Consider the following 15,995-nt stretch of genomic DNA (forward strand, 5'->3'; position numbering starts at 1 on the left):
TTCCCATGCAGAATCTTAATATGTTTCTTCATGTCTGCCCTCTTGCTCACCATGTCTGTTTTACTTTCTCACATTTCTTTCCCTCTATTTTTCCTTTCCCCTCTCTCCTTTTCACCGTTTCCAGGACATACCAGGCCGTGAAGCTACTGTACTGCTTTGGTATTTTCATCACCTTCGCCCTGCAGTTCTACGTTCCAGCTGAGATCCTCATACCACCGGTCGTGGCTCGTGTGTCGGAGAGGTGGGAGTTGACCGTTGACCTGCTGCTACGCACCCTTTTGGTCATATTTACATGTAAGTACACCGTGCAGCTATTGTATGAATTAAAAAGATATGGAGAATATGCCAAAAAATGGATTTTCCCCATTAAAGTAACTTTAAATATAGCAAGGCTCTTTTTTGCCGGTTTGTGCTTTCCTTTCTTGCTACTGTAAAGCTTTTGGACATACTTCTGTGGTGCACCCAGTCTCTTTTATTGTATTTTTATGAGGTTTATATAAAATAATGGAGCAGTGACAATCAGTATGCCAGCTGGTAGTTTAAAGGGATTCCAGACAAGCAGCTCAAAATGTGCAAACAGGCCACTTTTTACAGCTCTCTTCTTATGCCTTTTATCCAAAACATTAACAGAGAGGTATAAAAATGGACGGCTGAATTGCTTTTGAGGATAAAATAATACCAGCAATATTAGTGCACTTCCTAATAATGGGGTTTTGTATATGCAGACAGACTTCAACCTCAGGGAGATATTTAGAGGTAGAAGAAGCAGACCTCCGCTCTGTATGTTACTGCTTTGAATCTTTGATTGACTGTGAAAATGAGTGTGTTGAAAGAGCACCTATTATCCTTTAGTGACATTAGTTTCAGCTGATTTCCTGGAGCAGCCATAGTGGGGATTTGGTAAACAGTCTCCTAAGACCTACTCAGCTACAAGAACTAGACCTTTTTGAACCAATTAGTTCCAGGTCCTAAACTAAGAACAAAAAAAAAAATCCCCTCCCTTGTGCCTCATCTTCCTGCTTTTGTTTCCGCCACAGAACTGTGAAGCTTAGGCAAATGAGTCCAGTAAAGGATGAAAATGGTAGCAGCATCTGAGAGTGGATGTATTGAATTAATAACACTGAGGCATGCAGAGGTGAGGAAGTAGACTGAAAACCTCTATCCACAGTATTTAATGTCAATCAGTTATGTGTAATAATGCAAAATCTAGTTCCTGGAACACTAGAGCACCAGGAGGTACTGTAGAAGGACTAAATTTAGTCTCCGATGCCTTTGAAACGCAGGAAAGGTTCCTGAAATCTTGAACTGGTTCCTGGTAAGATGATTAGTCAGAGTGGACTGCCAACTGTTTGGTGTCATTAACTTACCTAAAAAAAGGATTCCAATTACTTTACAGTGTGGTATAGAGGTCTTAAAGTTTGGAGAAAGAGAGCACTGGTATTGAATGGACTCTTGAGATCCTCAGTTTAGTATCAGCTCCAGGAATACTGGATTGGTGCGTCTCTTCTGTCACTGTTTCCTGCCTTTGTTAGCCCACTTTCTAAGATAAATTAGTCCAGGTCTCTGGTGTGTGCCTTTCAGGATATCTTTGTTTTTTGTATTTGATTTAAATCTCACCCATGTGTTTTTTAGGTCTGGTTGGCTTTATTAGATCCATTATTGATGAGGAGTCATTTCGAATTAATTTGACCACAACAGAGTGGCACTTTTTGAATTTCTCTACATTTAACTACTGTAATAGAGGTAAATGTGTCTGCTGAAGGTTTCTCACTGTAGGAGTCCAATGGTCTCTATACACTATATATGGTTAATAAATATATATATATATATATATATATATATATATATATATATATATATATATATATATATATATATCCAAGCAGCCCAGTGTGATATTAGATGGTGAGACCAGTCGATTGGATTGCTGCTCCCATGAAAACTGTAATTGGATGAAAGGAAACGCTGCTCTTTAAAATTATATTTCTAACCTTGCTCTGTGATATTCAGCCAGCAATCACGTGAATTGTGTGTTCAAGAGTGTGTGTTCTTGAAGGGTGACACTTTTATTGCTCAGGTTGTATGTGCATTGTATGTACTTATACGTGTGTGTGTGTGTGTGTGTGTGTGTGTGTGTGTGTGTGTGTGTGTGTGTGTGTGTGTGTGTGTGTGTGTGTGTGTGTGTGTGTGTGTGTGTGTGTGTGTGTGTGTGTGTGTGTGTGAGAGTGTGAGAGTCTCATAACACAGAATACCACCTTAAAAACACTGTGGCTCATTTATTGGTGGGTTCCTGTATGTGTCCAATCTACAATTAGGTGTATGTATGCATGTACATACACAGGTGTGTGTGTGTGTGTGTGTGTGTGTGTGTGTGTGTGTGTGTGTGTGTGTGTGTGTGTGTGTGTGTGTGTGTGTGTGTGTGTGTGTGTGTGTGTGTGTGTGTGTTGTGTTGTGGTGTGGTGTGTTGTGTTGTGTTGTGTTGTGTTGTGTTGTGTTGTGTTGTGTTGTGTTGTGTTGTGTTGTGTTGTGTTGTGTTGTGTTGTGTTGTGTTGTGTTGTGTTGTGTTGTGGTGTGTGTGTGTGTGTGTGTGTGTGTGTGTGTGTGTTGTACATGGCTCAGGACATAGTACTTCTTACAGGTATGTTTGATTGAAGTATCTCAAGTGTGTGTGTATGTGTGTTTTTTATGTGTGTATTTCTGAAAGCATGTCCATCGAGCCGTCTGTGTTTGTGTGTGACACTTGCTGCCTGAATTTGAATTACTGTACAAACATGACTATAGTTCAATTACTAGTAAGCGACTGTAAAATGTAGTTAATATATTAGTTTAATTACATGCATTTCACTACTCTCCAATGCTGCTGGTCTCTCTGTGATGGAGTGGATCTCTCACGTGAATGGACATGAAACCCAGCAACTTAACAGCCACGTGTCCTCTTAACACACACACGAACACACATGCACACACACTCACACTCTCCTCCATCTGTTCTCTAGACAGCAGCAAACACTTCCCTGTAATAGCCCCGCTGTGCTATTTATAGCAGCAATACTCCTCCATTTGTTATTGATTTCCATTCAGCCAGGATTGCTGATCTGGCGTCGTCCCGTGCTGCCCCTGTTTGCTGTGGAGTTGCTAAGATACATTGTGGTCAGTAGGGGGCAGACCTCCACCCATTTAAAGATCATTATGTTCACATTGAGGCTGCCAGGGTTGAGATTTCCAGTCTCCTTGTAACTCAGTGAGTAAATGTCTGTGACTAGCATTTAAATGAGACAAGGTTTTACCTACTACATACTACTACTCCTTTAATGTCTTAAATATTGTAACTCCTACTAGTGGTTCCATCTTTTATGTAAACAACAAGCAATTTAAATACCTTTATTTAAACCAAAGTTGGACATCCCAAAGTTTCTAAATGCACCAATTCATCTTTAACTACAGGAAAATGTAAAAATGATGAATCCATGTCGTCTGGAGGTCAGTTGCAGCCGCCATGGGGATGTCTAATCTGCGTGCTGGAAAGGAGGCTCAGAATATTAATAATATTCAAACCTCAGATTTTGGAGGAGTAATGAATATTTTATCCTGGTTGTGGAACAGGGCACTAGCTCTTTGCTCTTAAGTAAGGATATTGGAGGGGTCATGGGAGTGTGTTCATCCAGTCTACGCAGTCTTTGTGCACTCATGAGAATGCTCATATCTGTATCTTGGTGTCTTGGTATCTAGATGAAGGACTCCACTCTTTGCATTACTGCAATGAAAAATGTGTGTCCATGTTCTTGATGATTGGTCAAGCATGTCCTCAGCGGATGTTCTACCTTGCCAAGTTTGTTCCTTGTGTCGTTTATGGACACAATCTCTTGACATAGCTTAGAAATGATGTGCTTTCAGTTCATTGAGCTCAGGATTACATCATTTTTTTGTACATATTATTTTCTTGCGCATTTTGGCTTTTATTAGACATTAAGTGGCATAGAGGCCGACAGGGAACAAGGGCAGATGACATGTAACAAAGGTTCTGCCAAAGATGTAGCTCTGTTGGCTTCTTCATACAAGTGACCTTCATCACACAGTTTGCAGTCTAGTGTGAAACTGCTGGGCATGGTGGTATCTACAGTGATACAGGCACTATTTTAGGAAGCCACGACTTGTCAGGACGGTGTACCGCGGCGCTCTCCAAGGTGCTGATCCTACTGCTGGGAGCATATAGGACCAGGAGCTATCCACAGTTCTTTCTTTCTCCCACCACCCACAATAATGGAAGTGACCCACCATTACCTTCTTGAGTCTAATCATTGTTTTCATTGTTCCCCTTTCCAGGAACAATGTCTAGTTCCTGTTATCCATTGACCTGTTTCCCTCGAGCATTCATCTTGACTCTTAAATGAGCAACTGCCTGTCGATAAGAGTTAGCCTATTTTTGTTCTGTTTGTCATTTTCTGCACCATAGCTTGACAGCAACAGTACTTGGTTAGATAGCCTTGTTGGCTGTGGTGTTTTATTTGTTTTGCATTCATCTCATTTGCATTCGGGTCCTCACGACACTCTTATATAATGAAGACGGAGCTGAGCCCCAAAGGTGAAGCTCTCAATTTACCAGTTGATGTATATTCAGATGCAAATGGCCGATGATTGGGGAGTTCAGACATCTATAAGAAGCTCAAACTACTGCTCCTTTGAATTGAAAGAAGAGAGTTTAGGTGACTCAGAAAACCTCCCTCTGGAGGATTTGTTCAACCGGGAGATAATCCTGGGGTGGACCCAGAATATCATGGAGGGATTATGCATCCCACCTTGACTGGGATCACCTCAGGATCCGGAGGACACGCCTGAGGAGACAGACATTTGGGGTGTTTGCTTTACCTCCTGCCGACAAAAACCAGTTGGGGAAAAGTGGCATAAAATGAAAGAATTGATGGATAGGTGGTATTAAAAATTCTTCTAATAAAAGCAGCCAATGAATAGTTTAATCAAGTCAACACAATCAATGTGTTTTTTAAAACCAATTCAAGTTCCTTTGATCCTTCCAGCAAGCTTGAATGTCACTTTGATTACATTCTGTAACATAATATAAAAGAGAGTACTTACATCCTGGATGGATGGATGGCACATGCCAAACTGACATGATATCAACCTGCGCATCATTCTAAAACGAGCTTGGCTTTATTGTTTTTCTCGCTGCTGTTTAAAGGCATGCTAAATGAGGCCTTCAAAACAGCTTACTTTGTCAAAAACAAGGAACTGAAGTAGTAATTGAGTTTGCAGCAGGCACACTGAAATTGATGGTCGGTGTACAAGTAATGGAGCGGATAGAAGCTCTCATGCACATTTCATTGTGCTCACAAACAACACTGGTGTCGGCTCGGGAATCAAAATAGTATAGTGGTATGTTTTTAGTAGCAAAAAAAATCATTTTCTATAAAATACAGTCAACATAAACCTGTATTTCTTCCTTTGGTTTTTATAAATGGTCAATCAAAATGTATTGGATGGTTGCACATCGAATGAAATATTGATGCTAGTATTACTTTTTTCAAACTGTGGACACCCAAAGATTAATGATAGTTTAGAATAAAATAGACGTATATATAAAACACTGTTAAAAGGGTTCAGTGCAGTATTTTATCATTCATCTGAACTCTAAAGTCTTTAAAAAGAAAGCATCAACACCCAAATCCTGAAACTCTTGAGTGGCTCGTTCAGACTCAATCACACTTTTGTCATTTTCCATTTGTATGCCACCTTTCATGAAGTCTATTTTCATACTCAATAACTCATGTAAGGTGTCTTAGTAGCCTCTTGGGGTTGATGCAATATGTAACCCGTACAGCCGATGATATGCAATAGGTTTCATTCTCCGGATATGGGTTTGTGTGTCCTACGCACTTGTGGCGATGTTAAGTGTTTTGCATGAAAGCCTACATTAAATGATGGATGTTGAGACGGCAATTTATATTACCTGTCAGCCTAGAGGGAGATGTGAAGCGTTCATATTATATCAGATAAATGTGACAATCTCAAGTTGAATTTGATACAGATACTTGTTTCTCAGCTCTAAGGAGTGATTAAGTTCTTAAATAGCATGTGTGCTTCATTAAACATCATTGTATATGAGGGCAGTACAGGAGGGAAATAGAGCAGAGAATAAGATGTATAGAGGGATAGATATATATAACAGATATATAGACGTCACCGATGGTTATTCATTGCAGGGTTTTGTGAGTGGACAGTTGGTGTTATCCGCTACACCTTACAGATCGTTGTATTCCAACCAAGAAAAATCCATCTTCAGTTCATTGCCATTCCCTCCTCACCGCACATCACATGGTGTGAAACCTCAAGTCAAGGCAGAGTTATTGAGTTACAGAACCACAGCGTTTGTTAGCCCCAGGGTCTTCATTTCCTTTATTAGCTGTGATTGGAGCCCTGTAGAAAATTATGCAGATGCTACTTGCCTCGCCGTACTGGTTTCTGCGCATGCATGTTGATAAGCTAATAAAAGGGAATAAATGCATACATGTGCCACTTCATGTCTGCAGGTCATTTGCGAGGCAGCCCGTGGTTTCACTGGCGCTAAGCAGAGTGCGTGTTGAATGTGGAGATGGTGCAGTGGCTAGAAAAAGGACTGGCTTCCAGTGGGATCCCACTGATGCATGCTTGAATGAAGGAGGCGAGGGATGGGGGAGAGGAGTGGAGGAATCATGTTGCTCCTACATGCATATCTGCAAGTTGGAGATTGCGTTTTCTGAAATGGAATACGAGATGAGATTGAAGCACATACATCGTCGTCTGTGTATATAGAGAGTAAATCTTTGAGAGAACACATCTGAGAGTCTCGGCCTTTGAATCGAGAACATATGCCAGTCGTTGGCTGTCCGAAGGGAGAAGCTTTTGTCTTTGTTTTGTTACCACTGGTGTATTTTAGCGATGTGCTGCAGGTTTATCTCAGTGAGCAGCGAAAGAGGTAGCATACATTAAACAAGCCCCTGAACAGCCTTACACAGAGCAAGGTGCAGGTGCTCGGATAGTTGTTAATATTCTGCACAGAAACAGAAACTACATATTGAAATGAAGAGCAGCAGCACATAGACCCTGTATCCAGAGAGACTTCTGAGTGTTAAGACTTGTACTCAATGTCCCTCTGAGAATAATTCAATCAATCAATCAAACTTTATTTATATAGCACCTTTCATACAGGTTACTGTAGTTCAAAGTTCTTCGCAGTTGATTGACAAGCAGATAATAAGTCGGAACAAGTGTAGACCAAGGATGACAGTGAAGGAAGAAAAACGTTGAGCAATTACAGAGAGCAATTTGAGACCAATGCATGCAAGAGAAAATAAGAATATAAAATAAGAATATTATAAATAAGAGAAAAAGTAAGAGCGATAAGAGAAAAAGTTGAAGTAAAGTTGTAAAAACTAGATTAAAAAGACAAAACAAAAGTAAAAAGAAACACAAGAGTTCAATAAAAGTTGGACTAAAAACTCAGTTAAAGAAGATACTAAAAAGACAAAAGACACTGACTTTATTGTGACTTTATTTTAAATGAAGTCACAGTAAAGTCAGTTCAGTGTGCTGTGGTTAATTTTCACTTTTAGTTTAGACTATAAACCATTTCTTATTTAAAAGCCAGGCTGAGCAGGTACGTTTTAAGTTTCTCAGACCCTCAGGCAGACTGTTCCAGCGGCTCATAGCATGAATAGCTAAAGGCTGCCTGTCTAGTTGAATCTCAACATTGCTGAAAGATGTTTTATCTTAAAACGGGTTGCCTTTCCAAAAGAGAAAAAACATTTAAGCGAACAATAGTCAAGAAGTAAAGGATGTGAGATTCAGTGTAAGGGGGAATTATGCCCTTATGTCTGGAACATATTTGTTCACTTGGTGCTTAATGTGAATTCAGTCAGCTGACAGATCCTTTTGGGTGCAATCTGCTGCGTTAAAATGGCTTCAATTGATGGTGGAAAATGTCACTGGAAGTGCGTTATTGACTGATGTCCCAAATGTAACCTGTTTACTGAGAGCAACCGTGATTCTTACTGCCGAGGGCTTTAAACTGACGTTGATGTTACTCTGTGTTTCCAACTGCGACAACAACAAATTCATCTCTTTCCTGGTCATTTGTTTCAGTTTAAGCTTAAACGCTCAGATAAAAGTCAAACGAGAGGATAGCCCTGAGCAAACGTTCCTTCCGTCTGCCGAGCTGTGCTGTGACTTGTGTTCCTGCTGTAAAGGTCAGTTCATTTCAATGCCGGGAGATTTCTTTTGAAGTGAGCGCTCTTCTAATTTACTCGAGATAGGCGGAGGGGTTGGAGGAGCATACTGTTGCTGTTGTTCTGGATGAGTGGCAGCTTTAGCAATGCTACGTGACTTTGCCTCGTTTCTTGAAGTTGTACGCGCCATGATACTGATGTGTTACTGGGTTTGAGAAGGATTCTTTGAAGACTCAGCCTTTTGATTGCCACTTAACCAGTTGATTGAAATGGTCACTAATCCTGAACCCTCTCTAGTAAAGCGGCATCAGGTGATTCTTGACCACTTGTGGCAGAAAGTATATTTCTTAAACAACCTCAAAGGAGCAAGTCTTGATATACGATTGTGTAATTGTGTGAAAACACTAAACACAAATATGAAATAATACAAAAACAATACAAAACACTGCTGGGTTGAAGATTAAACAATTATTATTGTACAAAAAGGAGACAGCATACATACAGAGTGTCATTAATTTAAATGTCAACGAGCAAAGAACAAACTATTATAGTTTCTGAAGGATCGGTCAAACATAGAGGCCTATATGACTACAGCCAATGGCAAACAACCACAAGACATACATTTACATATATTTATTACCCAAAAGCGATTTTCCCCTAGGACACAGGAAATAGGGGCTTTAACATATAAATGACTTGCTGGCACTTGGCCACGTCCTGCCCTTTCCAAGACCACAAATCCTTACTCATTTGGACACAAGCCAGGAAACCTGGTGACCAGCAGACCCCTTAATGTAATCGATGAGAGCATTCCTCAAGACACACACGATTACAGGGTCAAAGCAGTGGTCATACAACCACAATCATGTATTAAAATGATAACCCAACCATTTGTTTCTTTACTTTTACATATTTGCATATTGCAGTCTTTAATTCAGTGTTATAGTACATATATGTATACCATGTGGAAGCTTCTGGATTTGAGCTCCCAGTGGTAATATGAAAAAGACAACGTAGCTGACAGCAATTCACTCCAATAAACCCCCCACCCTGCCATCTGTCCTATTGATCTGAGCTGAGGTTAAAGATGAATAGGTTGTAAGAAATACACAGATTGCACCAATGTTAACCCCCTTCATATCATTTTTTCAAACACAAACTAATGCCATCGGAATAATTTGAAAGCTGCTTTAATCACGCAGAAATTCTTCACACAGTAGCTTTAAATAACACTTATAAATGGAAATCCAACCCAAGTATAGATGGTACTTGCTTTCCATGATAGCCCTTCTTTAATGGAGCTTTAAATAATCAAGTCCAGTCCACCCATTCACTCGTGCTCACTGAGAAAGAAGCCATGAAAGAAAGTCAGTGATTTGTCTCCTTGCTCGTACAGCAGCTATATTGGCTGCAGTGGTCATTTCATTTTCTTCTTGCTTTGAAATTGCTCCCTTTGTCTGAGTCACTTTGCCACAGGCTCGAGCTGAGCAGCTAGCGTGTGTTGTAAAGCCGTTGATGGGAACGAGAAAGGACGTGAGGATGTCGCGTGAGCCTCCTCTTCTTCTCTCTCTGTCTCTTTTTTATTTTTTTTATTTTGTACTTCCATCCCGGAGCACTGTGGCACAAAGGTGGCGTGCCACCGGGAATGCATGCTGCATGTTGTCGGACTGTAGTGCTGTCATATTTTTACCCTTTCAGAAACATGATGTGTGCACACGTTCACCTTTACATCTCGTGGAGCTGATTCACCTCTGTTGTTTGGCCTTTGCCTTCTGCGCTTGTTTCAGCTCTTCTGAATTCCCTCGTGTCTGTGAGAGGCAGCGATTTCAAAGATCAGACCTGGGGTGACGACATAAACTTACTGTAGGAAACATCTGTTTGAATACAGCACTTTAAAAATATCTAGGAAATCACTTTATCCTTTTTAATGTTTGCACAATAAGTCGGACCCTGATATTATCGTTTGACACATTACTTCTGACATCTATGGAATAAAGAATCTAATTATTTTCATGAAGTTAATATAAATAATAAACATGTAAGAAACATGGCCACTCATTCCAAAACCATGACAATTAATATGCTACTATAACAGCAATAATAATCTTCTATTTGGTCCCATTCAGCCACCAGAGTATTACTGAGATCCAACACTGAAGTCCTGCCTCAAAACACATTTCTGATCTTCTGCCACGTTATGACCCATGAAGACCTCTCGGGTGGTCTGGGACAGGTCTGCTTTCTGTCCCCCAGAGTCCAAACTAAACATGGAGAAACAGCATTCAGTTTTTTTTTATGCTCCACATATCTGAAACAAACTCCAGAGAAAACTGAAGGTCTGCTGCAACTCTCAGTTCTTTTAAATCAAGACTGAAGGCTTTTCTGTTTGCTGCCTTTGATTAAGTAAAAATAATTATTCATTTCTTAAGCTGCGCTGTAGCTTTTATTCTTTCATTTTATACCTGGCTTATTCTGTTTTAGCTTATTTTTGTTTTTTTATTCTCTTAGCTCTTTAATGAATCTTTGATTACATTTGTGTCCTTTTTACGATGTTTCTTTTGCACTTTGTCTCAATGCTTTTATGCTTTTATGTAAAGCACTTTGAATTGCCCTCTTGCTGAAATGTGCAATATAAATAGACCTGCCATGGCTTACCTTACATAAAATTGTCTTGCCTCGGCGTTCCAGTTCATCCCAAAGGCGTTGGATGGGGTTGACGTCAGAGCTCTGTGCAGGCATAGTCAACTTCTTCCACAACAAACGGAGAAAACCATTTCTTTATTTGTCATTTTGAGGCAAAAAAGGAGCCTTCCCTAAATCATTGTCAATATACTCCATTGTCTGAGATATCATTTTAGACTGTAACATTAAGATTTACTCAACTGGAGCTAAGGGATCTAGTCCTAACTATTGAAAAACCTTCCCTGAGCGCACATGTGCATATATAACACAGCACCTATTGTGGATATGGTAACAATTCTTGAAGTCTCACTTGATCACTTGCAAATGACTGGAGGAACCGTCAACCGTAAAGGTCACATCAGAGATATAAATCAGATTCGCTGGGAGTCTGAACACTGTGTCTAAATGTGCAAGTCACGTTTTTAAACTGGCCTTATCTTTGAATGACAACCTCTGTCCCCAGACGTCCAAACCACAGCCCCACTGAGTGTGTCAGCTGAGCTAAAAGAAGCACAGCCAGAGTAGCTGGACTGCGAGCAGACAGGTCAGCCTGAGGATTTCTGTCTTTAGCATGGACTTCCTGCTGGCTAGGGAAGGTCAATCTCGCCCTCCAACACCATCTTCCTTCACTTCCACTCCTCCTCTGCCTTCTTTCTGCTCTCAGTCTCTCTCCCTCTCTTAGTTGTTGTCATTCTGTTTGCGTCTAGGTCAGGGCTACTCGACATATTCTGGCCTGTGTCTCAATTTTTTAGGTCCCAAAAATTATAATGACACTTTCTGTACCTTGGAGCACGATTCTTTCTCATGTTCTATTTCTTTTGAAGACCCCTCTGCTTTCCTTTTGTTGTCTTGTTAAGCCTCCCGCAAACACCTCAGCAGGCCTTCACATGAAAAACAGCTCCTCAATGAAAAAGGAAAACACAAAAGGCGGCATTGCTGAGGGCATGTTGCATCAGCTTTCTTTGAAATACAGACGACAGGTTTTACATTAATAATAATATTTATTTATGTAGCGCTTTTCAAAAGAAATGTTACAAAGTGCTTCATAGGGCAATAAAACAGAACAGATGACAGATAAGTAGAGACAGCAGGAATTACTACTAAATACAGAACAGGGCTACAGCAGATGGACAACAAATAAAATAATATGACAATAAAGGGATCAAACAAGTTAAAACAATGCTGTAAAAAACTGGTAAAAAAACAAACAAACTGATGTGTACACAGAAAATATGAATATGTGTAAAAGTATACAAACATACCCGTGACATTCATATGATGCCATCCTTAAAAAGTGTGTTTTAACCGTTAAATACATGTTGACTTTGATGTAGACAGTCTATTGAGGTTTTGGGGCTCTCTGTGGCCACAAAGTTGGATCTCGGAACAATGAGAAGTACTTGTTCGAAGATCACGTACAGGCTCTTAGCGTTTTACGATGTCTGTTAAATATTCTGGGGCCAGTCCAAATTTAGCCTTTAAAAGTAAGTCATAAAATTTTTAAAATCAACTCTAAAATGCAAATAGAGCCAATGCAATATGGGGCTATAACAGGTGCAATGTGGTCATTAATACCCATTAAAAGCCTGGCAGCTGAAGTTTTGAACCAGTTGTAGGCGTGACATTTACTTCTGACTAAGACAGGAGTACAGAGAGTTGCAATAATCAAGTCTGGAAAATATAAAAGCATATATGACTTTGTCTGAATTACTAAAGGACAAAAAAGTTCTAATTTTGGAGATGCTTCTCAGTTTCAAGAAGCACATTTGGACAAACCTCTTGACCTGTTCCTTGAAAAGTGAGGCTTGAGTCAAAGATAATGACTTACTTTCTAGCAGAGTGTCTTGCATAGTTAGTGAACCAATCAGTAAAATCAGGTTTTTATTATTATTAAGCTGTGGATAGTTTTGATGCACCTATTCATTAATTTCAGCTAAGCACTTCTGCAGTGTATTTAAATGAGAGATCCATGAGTTTGAAAGCTTATCAGAGGCCAAACCAACTTTCTGCCAGACAACTGTGTGGGTTGTTTTCTTTTTATTTAGTTTTTTTATGCTGGAACACTTTATGTTAGCATCCCTGCTAATGGACAACCACCAACGCAAGGGTCTCATGAAATGACTGAAATGAATGTGGGGGCATGTGCATTTTTCCACGTAGCACTAATAGCAGACTTAAAATGACCTAAGATCCCAAAACAAAGGCAAAATTCTGCAGCCACTTTATTTGAGGCTGCAGAGCTGCTTTTAAACACGAGTCAGCAGAATGTCAAACAAGACGACTGTCCAACTTTTGACAATATAGGGTTTGTGTTATGTATCAAAATTTGACTTATTTTACCCCCATTCATCATATCTGCCAGACACACAACATAATTCTGATGGCATGTGTATTTTGGGATGATTGAACACTGTTTGTTTCTAGCGCTGAGATGCAACACATTGCTTTATATTCCTATTAACTTGAAAGTTAGAAGGTTTTCATTCCTGCACTTTGCTTCAATTTTCTGTTTCTGGGTTTAAAGCAGAAATGTAAGTGTCCTCCCTTGTTTCTGTCTCCACGAGGTCCCCTACCGCCGGCTCATGACCGCTTTGTCCTTCATAATCTGATATGAACTTTTGATTGCTCGCTCTGTGGCCCGCTTTCCATTTTGATCAAGATGCACGTAAATTATTTCAAAATCAGATTTTCAGAAGAGATTGATATGGATTTATTCATGAAACCAGGCCACTAAACAAGCAGAAAACATGCCTATTTATCATCCTTTTCCTCGCAGCCATACAATTTAGACCAATCATTTTCCCACAATTGTCATCTTTGCAAAATAAGGTAAACAGTCTTGTGCATTTGTTGTAAATCCACCCCAAAGGCCACGGTGAGTCTATTTTCTCACAAACACACATGTTCACACAACACACTGTTGGCACTTATTACCCCGCTCACGCCTTCAAATCCAGGCGGCTGTTGAAGGCTGAATCTCTCTTATTTAAGATCAGCACAGAGAGGTGTGTTAGTGTACGCCTGGGTTCTTCACAATCTTTACAGACCATAATAAAGTAATATGTCCTTGTTTTTACTTGACGTTTAATTTGTGCCCTTTGGTCCGTGCAGTTTCTGCACATTCATGCCCCACAGTTTACTATTTTTTTGTACTTGAGTGCAACAGTTAAATAACATGTTCGCATAGAGTGTGCTTTGATTAGTTTGGTAAAGCGTCGGGTCGTTAGCTTCTTTAAAGCATGTGTCTCAAGGCTTTTTGCGCTGCTATTTTCATGCACTTAAACGTAACATCAGTGCAACGTGTCAGAAAGGCATTCTGCATATCAAATGGGTTTTCATGACGGGCCAATTTCATTTTGAGGAGGCAGAAATGCCTGTGAACATCTTTTACTGTAGTATTAGTATTATTATTATTATTATCATTATTTTCTTTAAAGCCATTTCCTCCTAGACCATTTCCGTGCTTTTTTGCCCACTTTAAAGACACCTGGTGGACATAGAATCTTGACATAGACATGCATTTATCAGGTGAGGAGAAAGATGTGAAACCTGACAGCAAAACATTTTTTATTACTGCATGGAAAGCTTTCATTAAAACAACTGCGATATACATTTCGATGCTTTTGCTCAGCATTTAACTAAAGTGTTCTTACATTCGGGTGGGGTGTGGACGAGTCTGCTGTGTGATGTTTATATAATTTCATCTTGTTTATTTTAGCATATTGAATTCAGCATTTTTTTAAAGGTTAGCCTGCTGTTTTAAGGCATTGTCCAAGTCAACTCATAATGTGTTGTAATTACTGTCTTGAAAAGCAATATTTTGAGCCAAAAACAGTCCAGCTCTTATTCAAATGAATAAGAAGACTGGGTTTTTTCATGCAGGTTTAATGTCAGTCTGACGTTTGGTGTTTTTATACCTTGATAACATGTTGCAGGTGTGCTGGTTTATAGCCCTTCATCTGCAGCTCTTCGTCTCACTGTGGCTCTTTCTTATTGTACTATTCCTCTTTGCAATATTTAAAACTGATCTAAAGCCCCGAATATGTCCGTGTCTTTTTCTATTGACCAGTTATTATTGGTGTAGTATTGGTTTTATGAAGAATAGCTGCAAAAAACAGGAGCATAGAAGGGAAACTAAACTCAAAACCTCCCCTAAACATTTAAAACAGAATAGGACTGGGGGATACGGACAAAATCGAATATGACAATATATTTTTTTATCATAAACTTTGATATCAATATCGCAACAATATTGTAGGGATTACATCACTTTACTTTAATGCAGCCTTTAAAACCAGAAAAATACTATTCTTATGCCATATCACAATATTATGATATTTAGACGATATCTAGTCTCATATCACAATAACACAATATTACAATATCACGATATCACGATATCACGATAACACAATATCACAATATCATAATATCACGATACCGATATATCAATGTATTGCCCAGCCCTAAAACAGAGGTTTCGTTTCAGTCACCAGCACAGCTAACCATCTATTGAAGACAGGACGTGACTACTAACACTACCACACAGTCTCTCTTTAATTTATAACCAATAAAAAACACGAAATCCAACCACCTGATCATATTATAAATCTGTCTTGTGTTGTCTGTAGCTCAGTCTTATTGCTGCCCCAAAGAGATTTCTGATCTCATGGAGTCGTTCCCGGGTTAAATAAAGGTTAAATTAAAAAAGAAAGGAAAAAGTCAGCACAGTCAAAATTGATTACAGCCCCTCCAGCAGACTGTCACCTTCTGATTAAATGAATCCTTCCACAAACGCTCACAGGGAAAAGTTGTAATGACAGCCTCTGTTATCTTGTTTGTTTGTTTTTTTTAAATTTTTAAACAACCAAGAGCCACGATAACATTTAATCCGTAACTTTGATCAGTGTACATCCTGTTTCCACTCAGCCAAAGGTTTTTGATTGCTCTCACCACGTATCCTTAGGGTCTAAATAATCAATTATAGAAAGAAATCGTTTAGTTATTTTAATTTTGAGGACAGTCAAACCCTCCTACAAAAGTTTGTAATTGTATAACAAGGAAACATTTGTACTTTTCTACACAACCCCGCTAGAT

The 15,995-nt window shown here is 39.4% G+C and overlaps 1 protein-coding gene across 1 annotated transcript in view; it reads left to right on the forward strand.

Moving 5' to 3' along the window:
- The window catches only part of slc36a1 (solute carrier family 36 member 1), a 46,240-nt gene that overhangs the window by 20,907 nt on the left and 9,338 nt on the right, over nt 1–15,995 (forward strand). Inside the window, exon 11 of the mRNA XM_062425939.1 lies at nt 125–294. Coding sequence (XP_062281923.1) covers nt 125–294 — 170 coding nt within the window. The remainder of the gene's footprint in view (nt 1–124; nt 295–15,995) is intronic.

Source organism: Scomber scombrus, chromosome 9 (genome assembly GCF_963691925.1).
Source record: "Scomber scombrus chromosome 9, fScoSco1.1, whole genome shotgun sequence".
Classification (NCBI taxonomy): domain Eukaryota; kingdom Metazoa; phylum Chordata; class Actinopteri; order Scombriformes; family Scombridae; genus Scomber; species Scomber scombrus.